The 25,708-nt window shown below is 38.0% G+C and overlaps 1 protein-coding gene across 8 annotated transcripts in view; it reads left to right on the top strand.

Moving 5' to 3' along the window:
• CPEB3 (cytoplasmic polyadenylation element binding protein 3) overlaps positions 1-25,708 on the top strand; it is a 202,131-nt gene that overhangs the window by 74,351 nt on the left and 102,072 nt on the right. For 6 of the 8 annotated variants that reach the window (XM_025273915.3, XM_006073697.4, XM_006073696.4 and 3 more), the window contains 2 exons: positions 11,451-11,610; positions 18,685-18,741. In XM_025273915.3, coding sequence (XP_025129700.1) covers positions 11,451-11,610; positions 18,685-18,741 — 217 coding nt within the window. The remainder of the gene's footprint in view (positions 1-11,450; positions 11,611-18,684; positions 18,742-25,708) is intronic. The other 2 variants (XM_025273912.3, XM_025273911.3) reach the window with 1 other exon arrangement.

The following is a 25,708-nucleotide window of genomic DNA, read 5'->3' as shown; positions in this document are numbered from 1 at the left end:
ATAATTTTTTGTGTGTGGTTAGCCTTCTCCAAGAATACCTGATTTGTATTGAGAACTGAATTTAATATTTAGTTTCCTCATCTGTAAAATAGAGATTATAATATCTACCTCATAGGAAAATTGTGAAGATTAAATAACCCCAGTAAAGTACTGAGCACAGGGTCTGGCACATATTAATTATCCATTATATGGTAGCTGTGACCTAATAAATTCTACAAGACTTGTAATGAAAACCAGTATACCCATCCATTTCCCTCTCTCTAGAGATAGATTGGAAGCTATTTTTGTAAATCAGAATTTTATGTCAGAGCCAGTGATCATAAAGGGGGAGTAAGCCTTTTCAAATTCAAAAAGAATACATTTTAAAAATGGTTAAGACAGAGCTTTTAACTATACTTATCCTTATATTTGTTGTTACTTAATCTGTTTTTATTATAGGTCTCATCTTGACTCGAATGAGATTGTACAGTAAACTGGAGAAGCAGGGTTTTGGGGGATTTGTTTTCCCTCCTTCCATTAGAAGAGAGGGGTTTGGAAACAGAAAGCATACTGCGCTTCTCTTCCTCTGGTTCCAGTCCATCAACGTGGGGTGAATTTTCTTGGTACTCACCAGGTTCCCTGCTTAAAAATAAACACACAGCACATTGGTGACATCTCCAGTGGTGGCTGGGGAGTGACAGCAAAAAGCTAGAGTCCATAGCCCTTAATCTACGTGGACGCTGGGCACGGCATCATCTATTGGTTTCTGAAGGGGAGAAGAACCCTAAACAGGTGCTAGCCCAAATTGGCAGAGTTGTTGCTTTGTTGTTTTCATTGCCGTAGGACTATTTGCATTAAAGCAGCTGTATTTTGCTGACCAGTTTTTAAATACAGGGATCAAAGGATAACAAGGGGCCAGAACAGAAGCATTCACGTCGCGGCCCCTGTCAGATTCTGGTGAATCTGTGAATTCTGCTGTCACTTCACCTAACCGTTGGAGCCAAACAGTTGAACAGCAGCAGAGCATGTTTTGGTGTGTATGTGTTATGAATGTAGATATATTTTATGGCCTAGTAGTGCTTTTAGGTAGATGCTGGAGCATATCATTCTTAAAAGGTTGTACATGGGATAAGCTGGGTCACTGAAAGTCACGGTACTATCATTATAAGACTGGAATCTCTGGGATTAAAAAAGAAAAAACTGGTCAGAAACAATAGGAGACATGAAAAGGTGCTGTGGTTGAGGGTTTCCGGAGGAACATTAAAGACATCTTTATAAACGGAAATGAAGGGACTTCCCTGGCCGTCCAGTGGTTAAGACTCCACGCTTCCACTGCAGTGGGCATGGGTTTGATTTGATCCCTTGTCGGGGAACTAAGATCCCACATGCCACGAAGTACAGCCAAAAAATGAAGTAGAAATGATACATACTGTGACAATGGATGGCATTAGTTATATGACTGGCAGTGGGGTTGCCTTTTGAATTTCACTACTGTGTGATTTCGATTTAATTACCTGGATCCTTCAGTGGCTCCTAAATGGAACATACTTTGCCTTCTTCAGTCATAGCTCAAGGAGTTGTTAGGACTTAGGTGCTGTGACCAAACTAGGTGATTTTCAGGCTGTATCATAATTCCTATTCAAATCTTAGGAAGGCTTTTTTCTTTTTTTAAATAATAGTTTTATTGAGATATAATTCATAAACCAAGAAATTCATTCACCCATTGAGTATATTTACTAAATTGTGTGTCAGTCATTACTATCTAATTTTAGAATATTTTCATCATGGCCAAAAGAAACCTGTATCCATGAGCAGTCACTCCCGACTTCCCTCCCGACTCTCCTAGCCCTAGGCCATAACCAGTCTACTTTTCTGTCTCTGGATAATTTGCCTGTTTTGGACGTCTTCTATAATTGGAATTATACAACATGTGATTCTTAGTGACTGGCTTCTTTCACTCATCATAGTATTTTTAAGTTGTGCCCATGTTAGAGAACATCAGTATTTCATTTTTTTGTTGCTGAATAATATTCCACTTGGTGGGTATTTGCATAGTTTCCAGTTTTTGGAAATTGTAAGTAAAGTTGTTTTATAAAGTTTTGTGAGCATTTATGTACAGATTTTTGTATGGACATGTGTTTTTGTTCCCAAATTGTTTTTCCAAAGTGGCAGTAACATTTTGCATTCCCACCGGCAATTTATGAGAGTTGTTGCATGTCCTAGTCAGCATTTGGAATTGTCAGGATGTTTTGTTTGTTTGTTCGGGTTTTAGCCTCTCTAATAGGTATGTGGTTCTTTGTTAGTTTTAAATGAAAATCTTGCAGTATGAAGCCATTGGGAGGATGATTTAAATGTAAAGCAGTCATTTACTGAATGCCTGTTATATGCCAGGCCCTCTACTGGGTGGTGAAAATATGGAGAAATAAGTTATCTCTCTGCTCCCATGGAAGTTATAGTTTATTAAGGATAACAGGCATTAGTGTAGATTATCTGGAGTTAAGATGTTGGTGTCGGGAACACCAGTAGAATCCAACAATACCTGGAAATGGTCAGTTTTGTGGATGGATTCTGACATTTATGGTCAGTAACAAGAAAACAATATAGAGAGTATATGTACCTTTGCATAATATTCTAAGATAGGTTTTGGTTGTGAAGGTCAAGCTCCTCTTACATTGTCATGTCTAATAATCAGCTACTTGGGATAATATTCTGCCGCCTAACACTTTTGGGACAACATCAGCTAGTCACATATGCACAATAACCAGGAAAAGGGGAACTTTAATTTTCGGAGTTCCTTGGACCCTGCTCTTCTGACCTCTCTAGTTACTGCTTTCCCTTTCTGTGTCCTTTCTAGGTCTGACTTTCTGCCTTTTACCTAGCACACTGCTAAACTGTATAATCACTCCTTTTAAAAGTGCTTATGTACTTAGCTCTGAGCTGTTTACCACAGTCAGAAGTGGTAGCAATAGGCATTTGTACTTTTTGTCCAGTTGACCCCGTCAGTATTTACCCAGCTAGATCTGGCCTCAAAGTGAATGTCATTTATGGTGAATAACATTCTAAGAGCCATGTTTCCCTGTGTCTGATAAACTGGGCCTCTTACCACATCTTATGGTAAACCAGTGAGGAGAGCCGTGCAGGAAGATTGGGTGGCAGGGAACAGGACGAGATGAGGTGAAACTCCTGGGTTGTCCCGCAAGTTGTCATGCTCATCTCATTTTTGCGCATCTCTCAAGCAAGTCAAACTATCCTTTTTGCTCTTATACAGTAAGGAAAAAATATGATCTGATGAAAAGTTTGAGTGGTTGGAATTAGTCATCCTTATGAAGAAAAGGATGAGAAAGCTTTGATTTCTTTATGTACGGCTGTGTTGCAGGTTCTTGAGAATTTCTTGCATGGAGAATTGAATTGACAATAATGTTAAAGATTATTAAAATTCATAGCAGGTGCTGGGATCAATTATTTTTTTCTGAAGATAGGAAAGTGAGAGAGATCTCAACTTTGTAAGGACTTCAGGTTGGATAAAAGGTTCATCTGCTTGCTGTTGAGTGACTGAGGAAGAGTCTACAATCACATTTTCAAGAGGGCTACAAATATGATAATCTCATTTGAGATGGTTAAAATTGACTGAAGGACTTGATACCTACTGAAGATGAGATGAAAATCTACATTTGAAAAGTATTTTTTTTTCTCTTCCTCATAGATTAGTGACATTGATTTTCCTTTATGTGAGAAAGGTTTTAATCTTTGGGCAAATGTTTATCAAGCAGCTTGGTACTATAGTAAAGTTCAGTTTGATATAGGGACCTCATGCTTTTGATACGTTCTGACATATAACAGCGGTATTGGTTTAGAACTATAAATTCCTAGACTTCTACTTTGTGATAAATAGAAATTTTATATTACTACTCACCTAATTGTTTCCTATCCCTGTCTAATATTTGTTATGAAATGTTCTGTTTGTTCTTTCTGGTACTCTTAAGCATATTCTATGCTTGAGATTACTACATGCTGATCTTTAGCATGTATTGCCTCTTGGATTTTTACTCAGGGCTGTCAGATTCCATAGATCCTTACGTTTCATTAGTAGTGGTGTCCTTCATAGAAACCAGGGGTCAGGAAACCATTGTGCCAAAGTAGCCAAGATCTGTCTAGTCAAAGCTGTGGTTTTTCCAGTAGTCATGTATGGATGTGAGAGTTGGACCATAAAGAAGGTTAAGAGCAAAAGAATTGATGCTTTCGAACTGTGGTGCTGGAGAAGACTCTTGAAAGTCTCTTGGACTGCAGGGAGATCAAACCAGTCCATCCTAAAGGAGATCAGTCCTGAATATTCATTGGAAGCACTGATGCTGAAGCTCCAATACTTTGGCCACCTGATGTGAAGAACTGACTCCTTGGAAAAGACCCTGATGCTGGGAAAGATTGAAGGCAGGAGGAGAAGGGGACTACAGAGGATGAGATGGTTGGATGGCATCACCGACTCAATGGACATGAGTTTGAGCAAGCCCTGGGAGTTGGTGATGAACAGGGAAGCCTGGCGTGCTGTAGTCCATGGGGTCGCAAAGAGTTGGACATGACTGAGCGACTGAACTGAACTGAGACAAAGTATGGAGGAAATGTATTTAAAGGACCAGAAAAGAAATTTTGAGAAACTGAGGGATAGGGAAAAGAATCTCAAAATCAGAAATTATTTTATAGACTGTACACTGGGATGATCACTTGATGCTTTTAACATGCTCACTATGCATTTACCTTGTAGGAGGTATGTGTGTATAGTTGGGGAGGGGAGAGGCAAGAACAGATATTAAAAGGGACCTATCTCAGAAGCCACCTGATGTGAAGAGCCGACTCATTAGAAAAGACCCTGATGCTGGGATAGATTGAAGGCAGGAGGAGAAGGGGATGACAGAAAATGAGATAGTTGGATGGCATCACCAACTCAATGAACATGAGTTTGAGCGAGCTCTGGGAGATGGTGAAGGACAGGGAAGCCTGGTGTGCTGGAGTCTATGGGATCACAAAGAGTCAGACATGACTGAGTGACTAAACAACATCTCAGAAGCACAGTATTGATCAAAGAAAGTAAATAGCAAGATAGCATGGATATTTTCACATTTAACAAAAAATAGAAAAATAATATGTTTTCTATGTATATATGTGTGTGAATTTTAAAAAGTCTGACAGAATATATGCCAGATGTATGTAGTGGTCTTAGAGAGTTTTAAAAAGGCAGGAGGATTGGCAGTTTTTGCTTTTTCTGTAATATATTGTGTGTGTGTGTGTGTTTGAGAAGAATATATTCATATTTTTAATTATGTAATTAAATATCCATTTAAGAACAGGTAAAGCATATTCATTACCCTTAAACAATGTTTATAGGATAGGACAGGGAATTGAGATAGTTTCAAATAATGTAAACTGCTCAGATAATAAAAGCAGTATGGTAGAAATTCAGAAATGGCTAGTTTTGTGGGTTCTTGCTTATGAGTTGAATGCCCTTAACCTTGAAATATTTTATCCTACGTATGTTGGAGCCCTATGATAAATAGAAACACCTCCTTCAGGAATTCCTCCTCTTTCTTTGATATCATTTCACAACCCTATTTATCCTTTGCTAGCCCTTTCAGACACCTGTCCTCCTTTTGATTTTTGATCTTGTCTCTGCCCCATTGCTCCCAGCCAAGCTCCCGTTGTTCACGGGACTCATGGCAATTGATCAGTGTAGAGCATTGGAGCATTACTGGTGTGAACTTGAAAGTCACAGATCTGGGTTCACATCCTGATTTCTGACCAGCTTTGTGACTTTGAATAGTTATATAACCATGATTAATTTTATCATGTGGTTCCAGAGCTGCTTTTTTTTTTTTTTTTTTCCCCAAATGCTCTCTTGCCCCTTGCAGCTTTGACTTTGTATCTCTAGGAGAGGAAGTGTCTGGGGATAAACCAGAAAGATTTGGAAAGGGTCCTGGATTTCTCTCCCAAGAAAAAGGCAAGTAAATGAAATCGGGCTGGTAGAGGCTTACCTGAGGTTGTCCTGGAGGGTAGATCAAACTTCCTCTTGAATTTAACTAGTTGTCAGTAGAACCAGGGTCATTGACCAAGGGCAAGTGAAGGTTAGGTTGCCTGTGTGGGAGAGTGGGATCAAAGAGTCCTCTCTGTGATTGTGTCAGGATTCGGTGGAGGTGGGTGTTTGTGAAAAAGATTTAAGGTGGAGGGAGTAGGAGGAAGTCAGGGAAGCGGTACAGGGAGTCCTGGTTCTGCCTTGTAACCTTGAGCCAGCTGCTTCTGTCTCCAAGATTTAATTGCTTAATTTATAAAATGGGGTAAAAGCTACCTACCTCACAGAGTTGTGAGGGAATACATTTAGCATTTTTAGAACAGTGTCAGGCACACATTAAGTACTTGGTAAGTGTATTAACATGAAGTCAAGCGAGGGGAAGAAGGAGAGCAGGCCTGATGAACTGCAGAGTGAGGGTGGGCTGCCTCTGTGTACATCTAACTGATAACATCTGTCCTTCCTTATCTCTGGAGAAAAGAGTCAGTAATGGGAAACATTATTTATACATGTACTAATACATCCTGATATGTTTGCTTGTTAAAAACAAGCTTTAAAAGGTGTTTTCCCTATTTGTTACTCCCTATACCTGGAAAAAGAGCTAATGGGAGAAAAAGACTTTATGTGATTATTTGCCATTTGTCACCTCTGTTAAATGATAAATTGTGGTCTGATTTTCTCTGTGCATAATTTCTGATGAATTTCAATTCAGATTTTTTAGTTTTTCTATCTTTTTTGTTCCTGGTTAATCAGTTAATTCAGCAATGTTTACTACTTATAAAACTAAGAAGAGTGAATCGTATGTAAATATAAATTGATGAGGCATAGATAGAATTAATTTTAGTGAGAAAGTAAGTCTCTTAGCACTTACTGACATTTGTTCAATTAAGAAGCCGATGCAAATTGCACTGCGCATTTCACTTGTTTCATCTGTTGAGCACTAATATTCCAATATTAGTACAGATTTCAGTATTAGTACAACAAGGTACAGATGCCTCGTTGTACTTTCCCATCTAGTACTGAAAACAGCCATAAAAAGAGAATTCTTTTCACTGCCATTTTATAAATGTAGATGATCAAGGCTTAGACTTGTTCAGAATGACATGCCAGCAAGTGGCAGAGCCAGAATTTGAAAATCAGATGTCTGATTTCAAAGTCTGTTCTTTCAAAAACTAGGTCACCAACTGCTTCTCTCACCCACAATCAATTAAGAGACTACAAAGCTGACCCTTGTCAAAGTGACCCAGCTTGTTTATTTCTTGCTGCTCTCTAGTCTCTCCCCTCACTTTACTGTCCCATTGTAGTGATCAGATTCATGGGTATAAAGGCTTAACTTGAAGAATCATCCAGTCTGGTGGCTCTCAAATCTAGCCAGTCATAAGAATCACCAGGACATTAATTTCTTTTTTAAAAAAATTGTTTATTTTTGATCGCTGTGTCTTCATTGCTGTGCACGGGCTTTCTCTAGTTGTGGCGAGTGGGGGCTACTCTTTGTTGTGGTGCCTGGGCTTCTCATTGCGTTGGCTTCTCTTGTTGTGGAGCTCAGATTCTAGGCACACAGGCTTCAGTAGTTGTACACTGAACTCAGTAGTTATGGCTCCGTAGTTATGGCTCACAGTCTCTAGAGTGCAAGGCCAGTAGTAGTGGCGCGTGGCCTTAGTTGCTCTGCAGCATGTGGAACATTCGAGGACCAGGGATCAAACCCGTGTCCCCTGCATTGGCAGGCAGATTCTTATCCACTGTACCCACCAGCAAAGTTCCATTCATTTCTTTTTAAATTATAATTAAGTTGCTTTTAGCCAGAGCCCAGGAACCTGCATTTTAACCATTCTGCATGTGAGTTTAACAATCTGGCAGGTTGGGAACAATTTCAGATACGTGACTCCTTCTCCAGATGTCTGCTGCAGTTTTCCTGACAGGCAGTCATCTAATATCCGATAGTCCTCTGACAGAAACTCACTGCCACCTTGCCAGGAAGGTCATTTCATTGGTAATTAGATGCAATGCTATGCTTCCGTAGAACTTTCGTTTACCATCCCATATAGCTTAGATCAACTTCTTTGGACCTATTTTTATACTTCTTAAGTATTGGTTTGGAGGTCAGATCCAGGTTTGAATCTTCTCTGAACCTTACCTTCCTTGTGTAAAATGAATATGTTATCTACCTTGAAGAATCATATGAAGAATTAAATGAAAAAAAAAAAAAATACACTGTCCTAGCTGGAAAGATTCTAAAATGCCTTCAAACAGCTATTTTTTTTTTAATAGTTCCTTCACCTCATCAGCCTTTTTGGAAGTAGTGCCACATCTTCAGGGTTCTAGTTAGAAGTGTGGATACATATAATAGAAGGCTCTTAGACACAATCTGGGATTGTCAGTGCCAGAAATAGTCTGTCCTTTTGACTCCTCCTCAGCATACGTTTTTACTTCTTGCTTTGGGCAAAGAATATGATGGTTATTATTTTGGGTACAGATAAACTTGCATTTCTGAAAATTAAGCTTTACTCCATAAATAATTGGAGTTTCCACTGATAACTTGAACCCAAAGCAAAACAAATAATCAGCAGCAAGATTATAAAGGCAAAAGAAGGGACCTTCTTAAATTATATATGGACCAAAATGGAGAACCAAAGAAAGTATTTCATGTCTCTTTCTTATCCATTAGTGCACAACTAACTGCTGAGTGTTAAAAAGGAAAAAAATGGAGTGTAGGCAGAAAAGGGTGGGAGGGCAGCAGTAAAGCAAGAAATGTTGGACTTCCCTGGTGGCTCAGTGGTGAAGAATCAGCTTGTCAATGCAGAAGACACAGGTTTGATCCTTGATTTGGGAAGATCTCCACTAAGATCTACCTCTTGGTGGAGAAACCAAGCCCGTACACCACAACTGCTGAGCCTGTACTCTGGAGCCTGGGAGCTGCAACTGCTGAGCTCACATGCCACAGCTATTGGAGCCCGAGTGCTCTAGAGTCCGTCCTTCTCAAGAGAAGCCACTACAATAAGCCCGTGCACTGCAGCTACAGAGTAGCCCCCACTCTCTACAACTAGAGAAGAGCCCATGCAGCAGCAAAGACCTGCTGCTACTGCTGCTGCCGCCAAGTCGCTTCAGTCGTGTCCAACTCTGTGCGACCCCATAAATAGCAGCCCACCAGGCCCTGCCGTCCCTGGGATTATTCTCCAGGCTAGAACACTGGAGTGGGTTGCCATTTCCTTCTCCATTGCGTGAAAGTGAAAAGTGAAAGTGAAGTCGCTCAGTCGCATCTGACTCATAGCGACCCCATGGACTGCAGCCTACCAGGCTCCTCCATCCATGGGGTTTTCTAGGCAAGAGTACTGGAGTGGCTTGCCATTGCCTTCTCCGAGCAAAGACCTAGCACAGCCAAAAATGAATAAGTAAATAAAATTGTTAAAAAGCAAAGAAATGACGCATGCTAGCTCTTTGACAAATACAAAGTGAGTAAAAAGAATACTTAACTTATTTCACCCTAATCTTCCCAGGTAAGATCCCATTTTGCCAATGAGAATACTAAAGACATCAAGAATAAATGAAGACAAGCTTAATTGCTGGTTAAATGACAGGTCTGGATTTAAGACACGATTTTATAGAATGTGGTTTGAAAAAGAACTATACACACACAAATATATGTCTGTTTTGTTTTTTTTTGACTGCACCGCATGGCATGGGGGATCGTAGTTTCCTGGCCAGGGATCGAACCCATTTCTCCTGCATTGTAAATACAGAGTCTTAACCACTGGACTGCTAGGGAAGCCCCTGTATGTTCTTTAAGAAGTAGATGTGACTTAGTTTTCATTGTACTTTTTACATTCCTTTGTTAAAACACCTGTCATACTCTTAATTTAACTGGTTATGTCTCCCTCTACTAATTACTTGCAAACGGACTAGGTTATAACATTAATCTCTGAATCACCAGGGCCTGGCCCTCAGCTTGGGCGTTAAAGGTTTGTAAGAATGAAATTTCTCTCTGTAGCGTCTGAAAATATCTGTGCCCTCTACCTCATATGTGAATTTAAAAAGACATCCATGCCCTTCTTAATGTGTGAGTTAAAAACAAGTATTGGATTGGAAGAGGTATTATAAATAATCTAGTTCAATCCTCTCACTTGTATAAAGGAAGAAATTTCAGGCGCAGACTGGAGCGGTAGATAATGATGTCCAGAAGCCCCTCGTTGATTGTAGTTGTTCTGGCAGTTTTGCTTCTGGTTCTCAGTTTAGGGCTCTTCTTGGGTCCTGCGGCCAAACTTATTGCATTCATTCATTCAGTAACCCTCTGGGTTCCCACTTTATGCTCAGTGCTGAGGAAATGCCACCTTCCTTTCTGCCTCCATGGATAGGTATATGGCTATACTTTCCAGAAACCAGAAAGAAACAGCTTCCCAAGATTTTAAGACTGAAGCTGGAAAATGATGACTGTAGCTGAGATTTTTACCTAGTGTATCCCTTTTTGCTCGTCTAGGCAGTCATTTTGTTATTCTGTTGCTCAAAGGGGAGGATAAGTGATCATTTGCAAAGCTGGATAAACTCTTCAGGACCCTGAAAATAATCTCTCATTGCTGTAGTTTGATTTGGTGTGGTTGTTGAGGTTTATGACTGTATTGCTTTTCTTTTAACAAAAGCAAACTAAATCTGTTCTGTAGTATTAAGTTAGGCCATGAACCACACTTCCTTTTAGGCTCATACTACTAAAAATAATTTGTAGGTGATGGTCTCCTATGGGCTTAAATGAAACACAGTAGAACAGTTATTTTCTTCACTTAGTTTGTGTTGGTTCTCTGTTTTCAAAATGTTGTTGAATCTAACATCATGAAAACACACAACCTTGGGTTAAAGGGTTTTTCATGTAGTGTTTTTCAAAAGGTAGTTTTAGTACACATTCTAATTTTTATAAAGTATATCTAATGTATGGAACTTAGTAATAATTATTAAAGATGCCCAATATGATTAATTACATTGAAACTATAGCCTTCTTTTGATTTTTTAGGGAAATGTTTCCATTTGTAGACCGAGTTCTTAGTGTCTTTCTTTAGGGAAAAAAAATCTCTATTCATTTGAATAGAACATTCATTTGATAGTAGAGGCAAAGGGTGAAGGGTTGAAGGCAAAGTCGACTCACTTGACTCTTTTTTGAATTTACTTTTTTTAGTTCATTTGAGAGAAAATCTGTCTGAAGTAGTGGGGCATATACATTAAAGAATAATTAGGGAAAAGGATACAACTTAATTAATTATGAAAAGATATTAAACTTCATGTTGTCAAGTCATTATTCTTAATGAAAAGAATGACCGTGTTATTAAAACTACCTTGAGTCCTGATTCATGTCATTAATCCATGGCAAGAAGCAAATGATATGGTTATTAATTTTATGAAGTAATTTTATGTATTATTTTGTTTTTATTTTTAGGACCGGAGTAGGCCCTATGACACTTTTAACTTGCACTCGTTGGAGAACTCCTTAATGGATATGATAAGGACAGATCATGAGCCTCTGAAAGGTAAACACTACCCTCCCAGTGGCCCACCAATGAGTTTCGCTGATATAATGTGGAGGAATCATTTTGCAGGTTAGGAATATTCATATGTGCATTCCTTGCTTGGTGTTTTAAACAAAAATCAGCTTTTTATTAATTGTGTTTTGTTTTTCTTTTTTGTTTTTGTTTGTTTGCTTCTGTAAAGCATTGTGGAATGTATTTAAAGTTGATTTTTTTTTTAAACCTGGGTTCAGCTACCTACCATAATCACGGTTGACTGCTTTAATCATAATGTCTGGCAGAAGCATGTGCTGGGTAGCTGAGGTTGTGGTTTATAGCATGAGACCAGAAGCCAAGTTTTCTGGGCTTTGTGTATTTGAAATCCTTGGCCGAACCTGGATTAATTCATTTAAATCCACGTCTACTACAAGGAAGTATGAGATTTAATCTCCAAAGGCTCTGCCAGAAAACTTTGTAGAAAAGGGTTTTATGAAAATACAGTCACTTTCCTAGTGTAGGAAGTATCAGTACGTAGACTTTAAGAGCAGGTAGTGACACTTTGCATTCTCTAAGGCTAAACACAGGGAAAATGTTTTGAGTTAAATGTAAGGCATAAAGTCCCAAGGTCAGCAATATTAGGATTTCCTATTTTTAGAGCCCATGTAAATTCAGGAGAGGGGATGATATTACATTCATGATTACAGATAGTTCTTGTTATGGATTATAGGAATTCTTGGGGGCATTATGATATTTTAAAATAGTAAAATAGAATTTTTCTGTGGAAATAGCCATTGTACTTGGGTTGAGAGCCTAACTATCTGAAAACTGGAAGAGTTAGCCACAGGGACACTCATCTTGTGTGAACCCTTATGTCCTCTAGAGTTGTGAGGAATCTGATCCCCTCTGGTTCTTTGCAGGCTCTTATATAGGATATGACTGACTGGGAACGTGATAGTCATTTCCTCACGCCACACCAAAAATCTATTTCATCATTTTCTTGTCACACTCAGGATTTTCTGCTGCTTTCCTCAATTTCTAGTGAAAAGAAAGTAGTTAACAGGCTGTGAAGAAAATAAAAGATTTTGACAAAAGCTATATTTTAAGGCCTTCAGAAGTAGGAAAAAAACTGCCTCTCATTTTGTCATTGTTATATTTAGTCACTGTTACCACATCTTTCTTCAGTAAAGATTAGGTACATGGTAATTTTACTTAGAAGTGAGAATGGTGTTAAAAACACACACACACACATAATATTCACAGACTGTTTTGTGTTTTTAGTATCTTCTAAGGCTACATTTGTCGTCCTTCTCTACCAGAACAGCTGTAAGCCCATCCTGTTATTCTAAAGAAGTCAGCCCTTGTTCTTTACGCGTGTCTGTCTTATCTTGGTCTGTATTCTTCTAGCAATAAAAGATTATGAAAGGATGTTAGATTATGGTCTCTAAAATAATTTTCTAGAGTTTTGTGATATTGATTAAGCAGGAGCTGTCGTGCTTTGTTGAGAGTAGCACTGCTAAAGTGCATGGAGGGTGCCTTACTGTGGGACAGGGTAAATACCTTATTCCACTTGTGGGGCCCCCCCCTTTTTTAAATTTTTAATTGGAGAGTAATTGCTTTACAATATTGTGTTGGTTTCTGCCATACATCATTGTGAATCAGTCATAACTATACATACATACATACATACATATATATATCCCCTCTCTCTTAAACCTCCCTCCCCCCGGCCCCAACTCTGGGGCCCTTTTTTCTTATCTGTCCAGCTACCTCTGCATAAATTTCTCCAGTACACTTGCAAATGTGAGGTTTCATCTGTAAAAGGCTTTTGAATTGTACTTTAAGATACAGTATGACCTAAGAAGTTGGAAGGCATTTAATATGTGCATTTTTACAGTCTCAATATGGTTACAGCTTCATTCCACTCACAGTGATTCCCTGTGAATGATCTGCTTCCCATGGTCAGTTACGTTACCATGTTACTGTCCCCTAGTTAGGGTGTTTGAACTGCCTGCTTCCTTTTTCCAACTGGGAGACTTTTCCATTTGGTTATAGCACCATATGTTTGATCCTTATTACTTCTAAAAACGTAATTATGATGCCAGCATTTTAAGGGAAAGATTTTCAGTAATTTTTTACTTTAAAAATGGAGCACAGTATAATAACTAAAAGATAATTTAAAAATAAGAGAAACATTGTGATGGTGTATCTTTTTTCCCCCTGCATAATAAACACTCTATTTATCTGGTCTTTATAATTTATTAATAGACCTTCACTTTGGACTCTTAGGTTGTTTTTAGCTTTTTCTCCATTATAGGTAATGCTGCCATGGATGAATTCTTGCATGTAGTTTTTTCTTTAAGGTAAATTCATAGAGAGGGTCTCTGGGTCAAAAAATGGCAATATCTAGATGAATCGAGCTTTAAGAGAAAGGTGATAGGCTAGGGTACCTATCATGTGGCTTCTGTATGAGTCTGTCCAAAAACACTGCTCCTTATCTATCCTTTTCTTCCTCCTGCCATTAATATCCTCTTTTACTTGAAGACTATTTTGAGGGTTTCTAAATTCAAGTTAGAGAGTCATTGGTTTTTTGTGCGCTTATTTGTTTTGGTGTTTTGCTCTGGATTTCGGTTTTCTTTAGAAAAAAATACATTCTCGCTCATTGTAAGACATTCAAATGGTATGTAAAAAGACAAAAGAAAAGTGAAAAAACACCTGAACCTTACTACCTAGAGATAACAAAGATTATTATTTTTTTTAACATTTTCCCAAACATTTTATATTCTCTCTATAGGGTATGAGGTATTTCAACTCAGCCTTTCTGATTTTGCAGCCATTCAAACCTGGGTAATAAAGTAAACCTTTTTATCTCTACAGAATTTACTTCTTCTAGCTAGGCTGCAGCTAAATGTTAAAGGCTTTCAAATGCAAGCTGTCAAAATTGTGTCTTTGCCATAGATGCAAGTAGTGATTACTGAAGGATAAGCATTCTGTCATTATAAAAAACTACCTAAAGGAGAAAGAAAAACAATCCTCCTAAGTTTTATTGGCTTTCCAAAATTTTTTATCTGAATAGTGTAAAAAAATATATAATTAAGTAGGATATCACATTCCTGCAAAATGGAAGTACTTCATGATGTACATAAAGTAAACATGATGAAAATAAGTGCACAGTGATATTTCATTGTAAAAATGTTTTCAATAAGAAATCCTTTTATTCAACTTTTCTCTTGAATCGGGGGGGAAAAGGATAAGTGAGGCCTTAGTAGAAAGAGTAGTTCTCTGTCCTCTTTTCTAGTGGACATAGGGAATGCTAACTCTTCTCCTGACTATGAGAATTAGAGGGATTTCTGGCATCAGAGAGTTATGATTAGAGGTAAGGGAAAGGTTCATCCCTGTACCCTCTTGAGTTGCTACCAATGAAGAGGCTTTACCTAGCTACTGGGGAAACCCCTCTGAAAACTCAGGGACGTTAGGTTTGATTATTCATACCCTCTCTTGGGATTTTTATTCAAAGAGGACTAAGTGATGTGAGAGAAGAAGAATAGGAAAAAACCAACAACCGTGCGCTGGGCAGGGCAGGTAACATTATGAAGTCCCCTCAGCCTGGCTGGTGTAGCACAAGCAGGCACCATGGCAAGAAAACAGCAAGGAATCACCTTCCTCTCATCCCACTTAGTCTGCATGTTGTGACAGAGGAGTAAGCTTGGCTGGCTATTTGGGGGTAGTGCCTGATGAAACATTTAGCATTACACAGCCTTTACAGAACATTGACTCCATTTCTGAAATGTTGAGGTCACCTTGTTTTAGAAAAAGTGCACCTTCGTTATGTTTAGTTGATTCAGAAAAGTATACGGTCTCTTTACTTACTTGAATTACTGCTCCAGTTCTGTTTTTGTACTACCTCCCTTTGGCCCATATCAGTCCGTCTTGTATAAAAGTTAGCTGATTGCAGAAACTGTTAGGGCACAGGCTCTAAGTTAGCAAGAAGTGATAGTTTCTGTTCTACACAGAAGGGAAGACAATACATAGAAGTTGAGTGATTTTTTTTTTTTTAAGTAGGTAACTCCCATTAATTTGTCCAGTGATCCTTTTAGTATAGCACTATAATCACCTGAGAGTAAGAAAAAGATTAAGGGTACTTAATCCTGGGTATACCTCTGCAAATTTCTGGCTTTAATTGTTCTACCGTACAGCCTGAAATGAGGAAATGTAGGCACAAAGGAATTGATAACGTACCCAAAATTATTCACTACTGGTATGCAAAGAAACTAGGATTTGACCTCAGGTTGAACCTCATTTCTTTTGCTTTGTGGTTCTTTGAAACATATTTTAAATGTTATAGTACCATACTTTTATAATTTTCCCTTAAAAGGGATTTGAAGCACCATTTTATTGTATTCTTACCTAATGCATTATTTTATCTTATAGATACTTTTTCTGAGACACTGTCTCTTCAACTTTATTGGGAAAATTGGTAGGAAATAGAATCCAATAGAATGTGCATTGTCTTATAATGTTTTCTGTTACATTCTGTTACATAAAGGTCTCGAAAGGACTTGACTTTTTAGAACATATGGGAATGATTAGAGAAAGATACAGCAGTTGTTCCCTATCTCATAACGGTATTGCAGAAGTGCAGAGGTGACTTTCATAATCAATTATGAAATAACAAAAATTCCAGTTTTTACTTTGGACTTACAGAAGTATAGGTTTAGTTTGACTCTGAAACTTTAAATAACAGTAGAGACAGTTTTTTATAACTAGCATCTTAAATATGAATATGAATTGAGCTTACGAGCCTGTGATGTTTACAGTCTGAATAACTGTATTCTCCAACCCTATTCTCCAACCTTGCTCCCTTCCTCTCCCACCCCCATTTATCAGGCCTTATGCAGTGGGGAAAGTGGGACACAGTCTCAGGTTTCCACAGCATCATTTAACTCAGTAAAACCAAGTATGCCTTCCAGTTTTCGAAACCTTATATTTTACACTATACTTAAAAGATAGCTAGCTGACAAGAACAATTTAAAAATAGCAGACCATGGACAGGTGACAAAATGTCACGCTGGCAGCACCAGACTGCATTAACGAAAGTCACCAGATGTCGCACACTTGATTCTATTTTCACAGCTGATTAAACAGCAGTATTTGTTGGACAAAGGGAAGAAAAAAGAAATGGCCTCATCTGAGTTTGGAGTCAGTTTTTCTTTTGCTTTTGATTTTTTCTCTCTCCTTCAAAATCCCAAATAACCATAAAACTTAAGGCAGGCAGTATATTAAATTTAAAGAATATTATAAAATAAACCTCATTTTAGATAAGAAACCTTTACACGTATATACTCCTAAACTGGCAGACTATAAATCAAAATGCTAACAGAGCTTGTCTTTAGTTGATGATCTTGTTTTTTTTTTACTTTTCTGTATTGTGTGATTTTCTCCAATGAAAATGTATTTTATAATCTAGACATTAATTTTTGAAGAGGTAGAGAAAGTAGCTTAAAGAAGCCATAAGCAGTTCACTAAAAAGGATTTGCATATTGTTGGGAAAAAATTATAGATTACATTTAAGTAATTGATTATGATGGATTTGACACTGAACTGGAGTTTCTCATAAAATCTTTAGTGGATGATCTTGATCTAGAGATCATTAAAGTGACCTCGAATTGGCCAACAGTAGTAGGAAGGATACCAGGAAGGGCAAAAATTTTCTTCTTTTCAGCAAGTAGTGATACTTTCATTTACAAAACATTGCCTAAGGCTCTTGTTTTGCTACATCTTTAGAAAGATTGAATTGGAAGTAATCAGTGTAGAGGACGATAATTAGAATCAAACTACAGATTTTCCTTTCAGCTTCATCTTTCCAGGCTGAAAAGTTTTAAGACCTGATGGAAAGAGTATAAAAAGGATCCAACTTCTGGAGGACTACAGAGAGGGGCGCCCCTTAATGTTAGGGAACATAAGGAGTTCCAGAAACATAAAAACTATTTTTTGATGCAGTAGTAATAAACTACACAATTCTTTACCATAAATGATTGTAGCACAAGAAATAGAAGTTGAATGAGCTAAATCTGGGCTTGCTTGGTTTTCTTGATAGCCCTTTATAGTTATGAAAACATTTAGGGAACATCCCTGCTTTATGGGAACATACCATTATCTGAATATTTCTAGGTCAGAGATTGAGAGACCGTCTCAAATGCACACTTTTCTTAAATTCTGATTGGCAGTGTTTGGATTTTTTTAGGGCAGATTTTTCAGTGACTGGTTGTTTGTTAAGTTTGAATACCTCAGAATATGATAAGTAAATCACATCCACCTCCTTTTCCCCAAATAATTAATACATCTTCCACTCTTAAACCCCTGAGGCTATTAGTTAAAACATTTGATTCAGCCTTGGCATCTTATAGACCAGAGAGTAAATATTTTAGGCCTATGGGCCATATGGTTTCTGTTGCACATTATTCTTTGTTTTTTAAATTTTGTGTTTGTTTTTACAACTCTTTATAAAAATGATTCTTCGCTTGACGGCATACAGTATACAAAAACAAGCATCTAGTCCCCAGTTACTGTAAGGACAAAGGTCTGGACAAGTATTATGTCCAAGGTCATCTAACTAGTTAGTGATAGGGGCAGCACAGGAACCCTAAATTTTTTGGCCAGTAATTGTTCCCCACTATATCTGTTACTTAAATTTACATCTTTCTTCTGCTTGCCATTCTGATCATTATGTTGCATTTTGAGCTGCTTTGAAATGTTTGTCTTTGAATTCTCTCTAAGCTTCAAGTTTATATACTTCTTTGAATTCATTATTTTGCTGCTTGAATTTGAAGGGCAGTGTAAATTGTTTAAATAAAATGTGTAATCCAGGGAGTTGGCATGTTTAAATTGGAATGCGGGAGATGCGTTAAAATTTCCTATTATAATGGAAGCTTCTTTTTTGTTTTGGTTTATTTTATTTGTTGCTATTGAGACTTTGGCTTTGTTTTAAGATTTTTCATGTGTGTTTTATGACTTGATTTAAAACTGCTGTAACTGCTGTGGCCTTTGATAGCATTGTTTATAGTTTAATCTGTTTTAGTTTTTTGTAATGTTCATATTGTGCAATATATTTGTGATTATATTTAAACATTCTTTTCTGTGTGCTTAAAACAGAATTGTTTTATTTTTTAGGACGCATGGGAATAAATTTCCATCATCCAGGAACAGATAATATTATGGCACTTAACAGTAAGTCTCCATATGAAAAATTCTGTAAAATTAGCAATCGACAGATGTAATTTCCACTTTCTCAGTTGTTCATTACATTTCAGCCTGCCACTGACTGCAGTGAAGACCATTATTTTATATCAGTGGCTTTCAGAGTATGTTCTCAAAGTGTGATCCATGGACCATCAACATCAGCATCATTTTGGAACTTAGTAAATATGCAAAATCTCAGTCCCCACTGCAGATCTTCAAAATCAGAAACTTTAAGGATGAGGCCCAGAAATCTGTGTATTACTAAGTTCTGTAGGTGATTCTGATGCAGGCTAAAGTTTGAGAACTGCTACTGTATACAAGGGACTGAAAAATTACAGTCCTGGGAGCCACATCTGGCCCCCTGCCTGTTTTTGTAAATGGTTTCATTGAAACAGCCACACCCATTCATTTATGGATTGTCTATGGCTACTAGTGTTCTACAATGGCAGAACCAAAACTACACTAAACTATTGTCTGGCCCTTTACGGAGAACTTTGCTGACCTCTGCTGTGTACTGTTGCAGTGGGGGAAGGAAGGAGGGCAGGACGAAGGTGGGAGATGAAAGGAGAGAGGGACTGGGCTAGACAGTATGAATAAATAGATCAACTTATTGTAACTCAGAATTTTCTCATTGTGGTAGATAGCCAACTGGAATTCAAACTGGCTACCAGGAGTCCCCCATTAGTGGACTTTGCATAGGAATGGTCAGTAGCTTTGCTGCTTAGTGATAGTTTTGTCAGTATAGTTGTTGGATTGAGCTCTGGAACATCAGAGCCTCATTAGCCAGAAAGTTGTTGTATTAAATAATACTTCAAGAAATACCTGGCTGGCATCAACTCTCCTTCCTAGTGCCTATGGACCTAATAGCTTTGCAGAAGAACAGTCCCTAAGTGGAACTTGTCCCTTGTCCAAAGGACAATACAAGCCATTGAATCCCTCAGGATATAAGTTTTCTTTTCCATCAAATGAGTGATATCAGGTTGTCTCCTCTCATCCTCCCTGACATACAAGCTGACTCTCAACACACAAGGAGGACATACTGGGTCAATCTACTGTTGTCTACAACATTACCTCTTCTCTTCTTGCTTGAGTAAGGATGGTGAAATGCCATTGGTGTTCCTTGGAGCATATTTAGGTTATCTCTAAAATATATATTCCATATTTCTCTTGGTTCTGACATGTAGCCTGCCTTCCAAGGAGCACTGCTGAGAACCACTGGCATTATTTGATAAGGCGGGTCCTAATTCGTTCCATGCATTTGTTCTAAATAGCTACTATCTCCTCTTTTCAGGGGTCTTGAAAACAATGAAAATTCCAGGCTATCCCCCTCTATTTTTTAATTTCTAGAAGAAAGGTCACTTTACAGTTAGATTCTGCTACCTCTAACTTTTTTCCTAGAAGTAAGTATTTTAGGGTGAGGATTAATAAACATGCTTAGCTTGCTGAACTACAGCAATTTTGTGAACCTTTGTGAGAGCACTTCAGTTAGAGGATGGGATTTAGAATTGAATGTAAAGGGAAAGAACAGTATGATAGTGTATCTGCTTGAAGGAATACGTGTGTATTTTAGAAAAGACCTAATTTGCCACGGTATAAGTCTTCTTCTGCAAGAGGGAGAGGATAATAATTTATGATTTTCTGTGTAAAAAATGAAGCTAAAGGACACTTTTCTTTTTAAAAGGTTTTGATTCTCTTTGATTTGATTCTCTTTAATCTCTGCTTTTAAACAAGAGATTTCATTTCTGTTCTTTCCACTTTGTACATGTTGTTTAAATCCCCTGTTTAGCCTTGAAATTTCCTCATCTCTAAGAGAAGGAGACTGAATTAGGTCATCTTAATGATTGCTTTCAGAATGAAGATTCTGTGATGCTGTAATATTTTTTAAAGTACCAGAAGGGTCACTTTGTCAATATCTGTATTGAATGTTGATGAATTATGCATATTTACAACATTATGGCAGATACCAGAGCACATCCATCTTCAAATGACTATGGGTACTGCCCTGTAGGCTCCTGAGAGTAAACCATAAACACAAGCAGGGTTTGACATTTGCATTACTGTCAGTTTGCTTTCAAAGTTGACTTCAACTTGAAATGATCAGAATAAACAAAATATTCTCCTTGGTAGATACTTATGAGGTCTATAGGTTTTGACAGATTTGCTGTGATAAACCTTTTTTTCCCCTTGTATAGTTGGACCCAGCCCACCTGGTAACTTGTATATAACATGCACAAACACACCTGTGTATTTTTTGTCTTCCCTTTTATGCCTACAATTTGTCAGCCTGGCAGTTACTGTCCTGTGACTGGTCTGTACTTATTTTCCCTCAACCTTCATGTAGGTGAGGTCACAAATCACACTGAGATGAGGTCACAGATCAGTAAATCTTTATTAATTCAGAATTTGTGATTATTCAAAGAGGCTGGGTTGGAGTTGAACTATATTTTCAGGCCAGAATAGACTGGCTAAGAAAATTAAAGAGAGTTTAATCAATGGTTAAACTTTTTAAAAAAGGAAATGTGAGTCAGTGGTAGTGTTTTTTTATTACCCCTTTTTGCTATGCAAAATTGATGCTTCCCAGCTCTGTTCGTAACGCTGCCATTTGCTATATCTTCAGAAAATCTCCCATTCTTTTACTTTCCTGATCTTGCTCAAACCCAACACTCTCCTGAAGGTACCATGTTGTCAGGTTTCCTGACTTGAGGAGACAGAGAGAGGTGTCCTGGTGAGCATTTTCATATCTCATTTCCACTCCCCAGCTTTTAATAGGCCAGTTTCCCATTTGGGGGATATTCCTAGTGCATGTCTTCCAGCTATACCTTCCTCTCAGAATCACCACTGCCAATGCCATCTAGAAGCCAGAAAATGGAGCTTGGGAGAAGAGGGTAGCCATAGAAAACAGTAAACCAGTAGACATTTAGAGTGTGGAAAGACTGGCAATATTTGTGGAATGCCAGAGAGTCTCCTGAGTTTTCCTATTCAAGACCATGAATCGGGACTTCCCTGGTGGTCTGGTGGTTAAGAATCCACCTTATAATGCAGGGGAGGATGCAGGTTCGAACCCTGGTCAGGGAGCCAGTATCCCACATGATGCAGGGTAACTGAGCCCATGCCCATGTGACACAACTAGAGAGCCTGTGTGCCACAACCAAGACCCAATGCAGCCAAGAAAATAAATAAATAAAAATTAAAACAAACAAACAATGAATCTAGTAAGAATTAGCAGACTAACCACTGGGGAGGAAACTTAAGAGACACATCTAAATTTTGGCTGGTCCCCAAAATAATAGTCCTCAACTATCAGAGAACTAACTACAGAAGCAGAGATGGGAAGATTCTGATCCATCGGTAAGTTCTGCCACTTGTCTGCTATTTCCAAAATGTAGTTAGTTTTGAAACAATATGCCCCTGCCTTTTAAGCTGTTCATGTATTTTTTTCTTAGTTTTTTAGTCTCTCTTTTCATCCTCTTTGCCCTTACACCAAAAACACTAGACGTTTGCATAATGTAGTTTTATTTTTCTTTCTTTAGAAGGAGGGAGACTACTGAGAGTGCTTCCAGCTATATATGTAGTAGTTCTATTAGCCATATTTTTTTCTAACACTTAACTGTAGCTTGTGTGTTTTCTTTGGTGTGTTTGTGTGTGTGTGTGTGTGTGTGTGATTACACTCTAGGTATAGAGTTGAGTTTAGCAGTTATGGATTTATAGGGGATTGATACCTGCCTTGATGCTTTTTCCTGTGTTATGATGATCCTCAGAAAAGGATATTGGTGCCTTCATCATCAGTCAAATGAATCAAAGTTATGTTCAAATTAAGGTTCAAAACCAGAATTCCAGGTGCTGTGATTTACTCGAGGAAAATCACTGCAGATCACTGCCAAGTATATCCACTTTGTTCCTTTTGACTGGTCAGCTCCTCTTCTTTCAGGTAGAGAACCAGCTTGGAAAAACAATGAAATACCAGAAAGATGCCAGATGAGTACATTAGAAACGGGAAATAGTATGGCTTGGTGGTGGTTTAGTCAGTCAGTCATGTCTGACTCTTGAGACCCCATGGACTGTAGCCTGCCAGGCTCCTCTGTCCATGGGATTCTCCAGGCAAGAATACTGGAATGTGTTGCCCCTTCCTTCTCTGTAGTATGGCTTAAGGGACAGTAACACTTAGCTTCAGGGATGTACCTTCCAAGCACGCTAGGAGGCTTGTGAAACATGGAGATGGAGCAATAAATTAGCATAGTCAAGAAAAACATGTCTAGAATCAGACAGATCTGGTCCCACCTTCTATAAGCTGTGTGACTTTGGGGCCACATTCTTATCTTCTCTGGCTCTGGTTTCTTCACCTGTAAAATGGAGATCATGATCACTAGAGCGGCTGTATATAAATCTTTTAAAGTTTAGCGTAGCCGCCTTGTAGATGATGCTCTGGTGAACTGCTGTTGTGATTGCTTGCATCAGCTTTATGGCTGCCTTTTAGGATTTCCTTTTCTTTGCATGTTAGACTTCCAAAACATATCTTACGTTGGTTGTACTTAAATGTTTTCCTAACGGAATTTAAGGCAGCACACCTACAAGTCACTCACAGGCTAGAGTGGCTGTCCTGGAGAGTACTACATCTCTTTTTGTGTGAATCTTTTTTTCTGCATGAAATGCTACCTGCCTCTGTCCCCTGACTGAAACATGCAGCTTCCTTGGAGCTTAGAGTTGCTACATCTTTCATGATGTTTGGCACTTTCAAAGGTGCTATACAGTGATATTTGGAATGTAAAATGGGATAGCTATTTTAGACAGCAGTTTGGCAGTTTCTTAAAAAGTTAAACATAACACACCTACCATAGGATACAGCAGATCTATCTTAGAATTGACTGATGTCCACACAAAGGCGTGTATGTGAATGTTTAAAGTAGGATTATTCTTAATAGCTAAAATTAAAAATAATGCATATGTCCCTCAACTGGAGAATGGATAAACAAATTGTGGTATATTCACACAGTAGAGTTTTATTTAGCAATAAAGAGGAACAAATTATTGATTCATTCAGCAACATGAATGACTCAAAATAGGCTGAAATTTTAAAACTAGAATAATGTTACATTCTAGAAAGTGAACACTAATATATGGTGAGAGAAAATACAGCAGCTTTAAGAATATTTTGAAGTAATATCATCCCCCTTTTTTCAGAGAACAAAACTGAGGGCTTAGATCTTAGAGGAGTCATATGATAGGGATGGCTTCTAGTTGGCAAGTCTGTGAATCTCCTAAGTATCTCTTTAGTTAAACCAACAAAAAGACAGTTATGATACTCTGAGTACCTCATTATTTTTGTGAGATTTAGATGACGTTAGGCACATGTACAAATAAGGTATTAATATTGCTACGTTTGGAAAGTAGAGGGCATAGTCTTATTTAGAGTAGAGGGCTTTTTTTTTTTTTTTAAGACAATAGCTCTGTAATGTAACATAGGTTCAGTTTTATCTAAATTAAAATTTTTCATGCCATTCATTGTTTGATGTTTCTCACCTCGTGACTAGAGTCTGTTCCCGGTTTTAAGAGGTGAATAAGAAATTTGAAGTGTCACTTCCCTTCTGACAGGGAGAAATCATTGTTTGCCATCACTCTTCCTTATCAAACTTTTGAAAACACTGATAAATTGAGGCATCCCATAATAAAACCTTGGATGTTTGAAGAACTAAATTAATATATTTACAAAAAAAAACAAAACATTGATCTGCTTGAGAAACTCTGAGGTCCTGTATGGCTAACACGTTACACGGCTGACACACCAAGAAGCCTGGAGCTTAAGATTATGCTGCCTTCCGCTTTGTCCTCGTTATTAATGCCTTGACAATATTTTTGAAGACTCTGCCTCTATTTCTACTTGAACTGAGGGCTGCCAGCGCATTTGTTGAATCAAAAGGGCAATGTAAAAGGGTTTTGGTATGAACTTTTTGCCAGGCAGACTCCTCTTCCCCCTCCCTTTCATTCTCTGTTGGGAGTGATCTCCTTGGGGAGCAGCTCAGCTGAGAGGAAGTGGCAGAGAGGGAGCGGATGCTTTGATGCTAAAGTGGGAATAAAGCCAGGTTTGCTAGGATTTCAGATGGAATTTTCCAAAATTTGAAGAGTACATTGTATTTCTGCTCACCATGAGTGGATCTAAGTAGTGTTTTTTTTTTTTTTTTTTAAGCAGAGTAATAAGATAGTGAAGGAATTATTTTGAGATTCTCAAAGATATTGTCTTTGAGTATTTTGAACTTTTAAAAGACCAGATCCCTGTTTCTAGCTGAACAGATTTAGAAATAAAATTAGTATATAATTGTGGAATGAATATATTATAAATGATGACTGATTTAAAAAGCAGACTAGTAATCAGAAGGACATGCAATGATCTATATGTCTTAAGCGTTCAGAATTCACACTGTTTTGCATAGATGCTGCACATGAACGTGGTAGGGACCTAAGGACGTTGTTGTTTTATTTTGACCTTCTCATTTAACAAATGGGGAAGCTGAGTTCGAGACTATATGGTTGGATGCCAATGCTCCTGCTTTCTCAATTTGCCCCATCCTCTCCTTACGTAGGAAGCTGCTGTATAGGCATAGGGGGCTCAACTGGTTGCTCAAGGGGTAGAACAGGGTGGAGGGTGGGGGAGAGGTTCAAGAGAGGATTTATTGAGCATATATTTATTTATGAGGCATCAGGGATATACATATGTCCCTTCTCAAATTTATTGAGAAGGGACATATGTACACTTATTTTTGCTGATTCATGTTGTGTGGTAGAAGCCAACATGATATTGTAAAGCAATTATCCTCCCAATTAAAAAAAAAAGACTATGAATTGGCTAGGGTGACATGATGGAGCTAGAACCATCTGCCTTCAGGTTGAAGATGATAAACTTTGCTTTAAATAATTCATTGTTAAAAGTGGTTATATTATTTTTATACTAGTTTAACACAAA

The sequence above is a fragment of the Bubalus bubalis genome, chromosome 23 (genome assembly GCF_019923935.1).
Source record: "Bubalus bubalis isolate 160015118507 breed Murrah chromosome 23, NDDB_SH_1, whole genome shotgun sequence".
NCBI classification, from domain to species: Eukaryota; Metazoa; Chordata; class Mammalia; order Artiodactyla; family Bovidae; genus Bubalus; species Bubalus bubalis.
This window is presented reverse-complemented; position numbering and strand designations above follow the sequence as displayed.